General features: G+C 37.3%; 1 protein-coding gene across 1 annotated transcript; it reads right to left on the bottom strand.

Annotated features, from left to right (window-relative positions):
* Nucleotides 1-3549: 3549 nt before the first annotated feature.
* LOC145682155 (uncharacterized) lies at nucleotides 3550-4248 on the bottom strand. Its single transcript, XM_081753743.1, has one exon. The coding sequence runs from the start codon at nucleotides 4246-4248 to the stop codon at nucleotides 3550-3552; it is 699 nt and encodes a 232-aa protein (XP_081609869.1).
* Between the last annotated feature and the right edge of the window lie 1988 nt (nucleotides 4249-6236).

Here is a 6236-nt window from a genome sequence, read left to right as displayed (position 1 = left end):
AAGTAGTAATAGATGAATGCAATTAACCCCACATAATATCGATTGTCTAAATATACACTGATTTCAAACAATTAGACACATAACAAACATTCACAACACCGTTATAACCTATCATGTGTTAATTCCACTTCACAGATGGTAGAATGAAAATCGTAGACTGACCGTGGAATGAAAACCGCAGAAAATAAAATGATTTTTTTTTAAATATAATTGTGAACATATGTTAGTGAAGGAAACAATGACGATGAATGAAAATATGATGATCCGAGGTCGGATTTCGAGAAATAACTTGATAATGAGATGAAAATGGTATTTTATAAAAGGAATGGTTATGATGCGCTAGACACAACATTGTTGCCTGTTACGTCTCGTCATGTGAAACTGTCTCGTAGGCTCGGGGGCGGGGGGACGTAGGCCCCCACTTTCAGATTGACAAAATTAATTTAAGCTATTAATTATATAGTTTTGAAAATTTATAGTAAGGTCATGATATACTTATCATAGTCTAAATTTAGGCAGCTCCCCCACAGTTTTTACCTTCTACATCCGCCACTGGTTTTGTGGCTATCTCGGAGTCATCTAGTGTTTCCGAAACGAGACACGTTGTTATCTAGTCTTGAACCGGTCCACTAGTCCATCGGTACGGTTCGACTCAGCTCAACTACGTCGATGGCTCAAATCGGCTCGGTTGAGTGAGCTGTTGGCTCGGCTCACTTTTCGGTTCGGTTCGGTAGTGAATGAGCTGTAAGCCGAGCCGCTCGAGCCGTTGAGAAGCCTAAACCGGGTCCCAGATGTTTTGAACATGTTTGGCTGAAGCCTATAACTTTTGACAATTTTTGGCTCGAGCCCGAATACTTGGCCCTTCGGAACTCAAACCCAGAACGTGACCGATGTCCTTGCCTCCTGAAGACTTCTCGACGACCGAGATCGACAGTCAATTAGCTTTTACTATTCAGATACAAACCGCATATCTTTTGAAGATTATACACTGTCTTGATATAATAATAATAATAATAATAATAATAATAATAATAATAATAATAATAATAATAATAATAATAATAATAATAATAATAATGGCATTAAAAGTTTTAAACTTGCCTTAAAATCTGGCAAGACTTACTTAGAAGTAGAGATTTCGGGGAAAGGGTTCCGTGCCTTCAAGACACGCCTATGCAACTACCAAAATTTTAAACTAGAGCGTTCCACCGAAGTTTCATATAGAAAGTATTTTACTGTATGTTTTAAGGAAAATAAATGTAATAAAAATAACTGAATATCACGGATCAGTAAGGCATATAATAAACTAATTTTTAGAATATGCAGAGGTAATTCAATGAGCTCTGAAATACAATGTAACGAAATAGCCTATGAGATTCAGTCTACAGAGCAATTGTTACTTAAAGAATGGACATACACTATTTCGAGAATCGAGAAAAGACGGGAAATGTTTACGATACTTTTCGTCTCGTCTCGATTCTCATCTCCAAAGCGAGACGAAAATTTTGAGTTAGCCTTGTCCCGTCTCGAATGTAATATGTTAATTCTCATGTTATTTTGTTTGTTTCTAGAAACGAGATGAGAAATTTCTCTTCTCTGGGCAACTTTAAACCAAACCGAAATATTCTTTCCAAATGGCATGTTTCTGTTTGTAATGGTATGACCTGAGCGATAATTAGCTCCTAGCTTTTAATTGTCTACGAGATAATAATAATAATAATTAGTTTATTATTATTGCTATTATTATTCCTGAATATTTGATAGTTCATGTATTGAAACATCCGAGTATTCAAATATCTGAATATAATAAAACGTATGTCATCACCGATCAATCGCCATCAAAAATCCTAAAGTAAAAAAAATGTGAGGCGTTCATTCGCACAAGCACCTTGACCACTGTACCTGGTAACGGTAGGTTTCTTTGTCTCCGCTTGCAAAGTTGTATGTTACATTTCTTCGATTCGAAACGTCTTTCGTATTTCTTTTGTGAATAATCTTCGCCAAACTTTATATTAATAACTTGAGTTGTTCTTAAACCTTGTTCTTTGGTTCACAAGTTTGTTTTTTCTCCACACGAAACTACAGACACACAGAATTAATTCTTATACTTTGCATTTGCTTCAAAGCAGTAGCTATTACCTGGTCAAAGACTTATGTCCGCCACGTTACAGATTAACCAACAGAAATTCATTTTCCGGAAGCGGAAGTTTCACTTTCCGGATTTCGGAAAATTATGGAATTCGGTAAAATTCCGGAATTCAGAAAAATTCCGGAACTCGGAAAGAATCCGGAGTTTAGAAAATTCCGAAATTCAGAAAAATCCAGGAATTCGGAAAAATTCTGGATTTTTCCGAATTTCGGAATATTTACGAAATCAGAAATTTCTAAATTCCGAATTTTTCCGAATTCCAGAATGTTTCCAAAATCAGGTTTTTCCGAATTCCGGAATTTGTCCGGTTTTACTTTCGGGAGTCCAGAAAGTAAAATTCCGGAAATGGCCATCCCTAGTTTACACACTACCTTTCAGAACACTAAACTAAGAGCTGTCTACAAACAAAGATGTAATGCAAAGCATTTTGTATCCTGCAATATGTCATGTATTACAATCGGACTGCAGTTTCAGTATCTAACCAGAAATTGAATATATCTAGCTACCGGTACTGGGAGTTGAGGTATGAAGAATTGTATTGTTTCTTATCTTTTTGTGTCTTATACAGCCCTGCAAACCCTTGAATGTCTAAACGGCTTTCGTTAAATCCAAATTGTAGTATTCACAGTTATATCCATTTGTGTCTATATGATCGGGTTAGTAAAGCTTTCTATATGATAGGGTTAGTAAGTCTTTCTCTGCTCTTCCGTAAAGTTGTGATACGATCTACTACAGGATACAGAACTAATTATCAATTTAATCAAAGTTGTTGTATTACTACACATCTGCTTCCGCCTCTGTCAACTCTGGTCGATCTCTGTCAACTCTGGTTGACGCGACATGTTTGCTTTCTATACCCTTCTCTTCGTTTAGTGAATTAGACAGTACCGTAATTATTCTGATTTACGTTACTGTGCATGCCTTGTAGATAAATATTCCTTCTGATGCCGATAATTTCCGATTCGTCCAACCAATATGCCGTTCCTTATTTCCAGCATGAACCTCTTATTACATTATATGGAGAGCATGTTGGTCTAAATATCTCATGTACAGCGCGCGAGAGATAGCATGAGCTATGAGAAGCGGGAGGTAGGAAGAACGCTAATCGCTGCGAGGGTGACAGTGGAGAGAGAGGGAAGATTTTTTGGTAGTGTTTCTAACCCATGCCGATAATAACCTCCAACATAAGTAACAACAATGGATAATAACTACTTAACGCAACTTATATATATTATGATAGGCTTACCTGTAGCTTCTGGTATTTATAAAGGCTCAATACCGTCCATACAATCCATATCATCATCTTCTTCCGTCTCGTCGTCACTTTCTTCAGAAGAGTCACTATTACTGTCACTGTCCTCGGCTAAGTTTATTGTAACGTTTTCAGTAAGAACGTCTAACTAAGGTTCCATTTGCAAATATGCTTGTTCACATCTTCGTACTTTATCATACCTAGCCTTCCACTCTTCCGCTGTTATCATTTTAAATTTCTCTTCGGCGAGTTTCATCGCATCGATAATGGAAAAAGTGGTATTTCTTGCTGCTACATATTCTTTGACTGCAGCCCAAATCAACTCTATCGGGTTTAGATCAGGATGATACGGGGGCAAACGAAGAACTGTATGTCCATATTCAGCAAGGAGCGAATCTACTTTAAATATCCGAAAACGAGCTTTATTGGCTTTGATTAAATTATAAAGTTCTGGTTTGTACATATTTTCTCTGAAAGGAATATTGTGTCTTACAAGCCAATCGATCATTACAGCTTTACGAGATGATGATGTCGGTGAAGGATCTAAACAGACATTGTGATATTGTGCATTGTCTATCACAAGAACTGAATTACTTGGCAAGTTAGGAATTAGCCGTGACTTCAACCACTTTTCATAGTTTTCATAATTCATGTCGTCGAGATAATCGCCAGATTTCGTTCCAGATTTGAACATGACTAACGCGTCTGGAATGAAACCGTTTTCTTCGCCAGCATGCATGATTATTACGCGTTGTTCTTTAGAAATTGCTGTGAGTAAACCTGTATTCTTCTTATCCCTCCACGCGTGTTGTTTTGTGTGCGATGAATGCAAGTACGTCTCATCCATGTAAATTATGGGGCGGTTCTGCGTTCTGTAATGATCTAAAGCTCGCAAATAAGCCAACCTCTTTGACCGAAATTCATCTTTTTCAATAAGTAGTGGTCTATTGTTTTTAGCCTTAATCCATCTAAATCCTAAGGAACGGATTATTTTCCGTAAAGACCAGGTGTTTCCATTAAAATTAATCTTTTCTCGAAGTACTCGCAACAGTGATTTTACAGATGGTCGTTGACCGTGAACAATATGAAATTCATTAATTGTTCGACGAATAACGCATTTGTCAAAATCATCCACTGAGATTTTTGTTTTTCGTTGTGCTCGCTTTTTATTCCGAGTAGAAAAGCTCGTTCCCGTGATTTTGTTTTTTTTCCAGCTCACTCAAAACACGTTTTAGTGTACTTACTGAAATACCGGTAGCTTCAGATACTCGCTTTTGCACGTGTTTTACATTAATTCGATTTCCACTGTCAGCTTCTCTCTTCATAAAATCATAAACATTAACCAAAATCTCTCTGCTTTGGCTGTGAATTACTTTTGATCCTCCGAGTTTTCCGCTCTTCTTACCCTCCATTATGATTTTTTTTTTAAAAAAGGAACAAACCAGCACACAACACAGACTAAAATAACACAGAACTATGCACAAAAACCACTCTTCACTGAACACAAGAACACTGTGTCCAGTTCGGCTTCTGCATGCGTCTCTTAAGACGCCCCCATCTGTGTCATAAATAACCACCCCGGGAGGGAGGGTACCAATAGGACCACTTTGTTTTACCAGAGAAAATGACAAGCTTCCCTGTATGAGAGGGGAAGGAGTTCACAGGTCTGTAGCTACGATTTAACTAAGGCTAGGACGTGAGTCGTGGTTCCCAGAATGAATGGATTGCAAATATAGGTGGTGTTATGTGATATAATTTTTGGTTATTTTAGCTTACTTTACGATCATCATGTATTAAAAAAATAAACGAGTAAGGAAACTAACGGACCGAGTGCACTTTTACATCTTATTAAATAAATATGCTACTTTATTGTTCAGATTTTTCTAAATGAAGATGAGAAATGCAGGCTGCAGATTGATTCAAAGTGTCTTTGTTATCCCTTCCCAGAAATGCTTCAAATCGACAAATTCTAGTTCACCGCTGTGGCAGTTAGCAATACTATTACGATTGCCTGATCTTTTCAAGTGTGTTGGTGGCGGATTTCAAAGGCCATAGCTCATGCTATCCCTCGTGCCCAGTATTACATATAGCATTTAGATTTAACTACTAGATGTAAGCCATTTGTCGACTTCCAGCAAAGAAGGAACACGTGATCACAACATGCAACCCACGGAAATGATAGCTGTTAATACATAGTAATCCCTAACGTTACAGTGTGTGAATGAACAAAGCACTGGTTTCTCGCGCCGGCCACCCGAGTTTGAATCTATTTTGGGTTTTTTATCCAGTAGAAAGAAAATATTCTTTCTTTTCGTTACAGGTAGTCACTCTTTTCATATTTTCTGCCCTCCTTTGCATTTTAAAAAAGAAAACTGTTTATTCTTATTCGTTCTACGAATGAAGGATCTTCTCTTTGATTCCATGTCAAACATGAGCAGGTAGTGAAAGACGCTGTTGATAATAATAATAATAATAGACCTAATAATAATAATAATAATAATAATAATAATAATAACTATTACTAGCTGACCCATGCTTAAGTTTCGCACAATATAATTTAATATTAATATATATGTGAAAATAAGTAAGGAGGCTCGCGTACCGCTCATGTTTTTTTTATCATGCGCCTTATGGGTCCACAGTGCAAAACGTTGGTCCCATCCCTCTACCACTTCTGCTCTCGATGTCAATTATTGACATTTTGCCTGTGGAGGGCTCTACTGTGGCCGCATGACTCCACATGACGATGCCCCGAAGGACGCTCTTCGTTATTATTTGGATTGAAATCGCTTATTTTCAGTTGTTTACTTTTTAATGAAGTTGTGGTGGGCTAGC

The sequence above is a fragment of the Thermobia domestica genome, chromosome 3 (genome assembly GCF_964235325.1).
Source record: "Thermobia domestica chromosome 3, izTheDome1.hap1.1, whole genome shotgun sequence".
NCBI lineage: Eukaryota > Metazoa > Arthropoda > Insecta > Zygentoma > Lepismatidae > Thermobia > Thermobia domestica.
The sequence above is the reverse complement of the archived record's forward strand: the minus strand, read 5'-3'. Positions and strand labels throughout refer to the sequence as shown.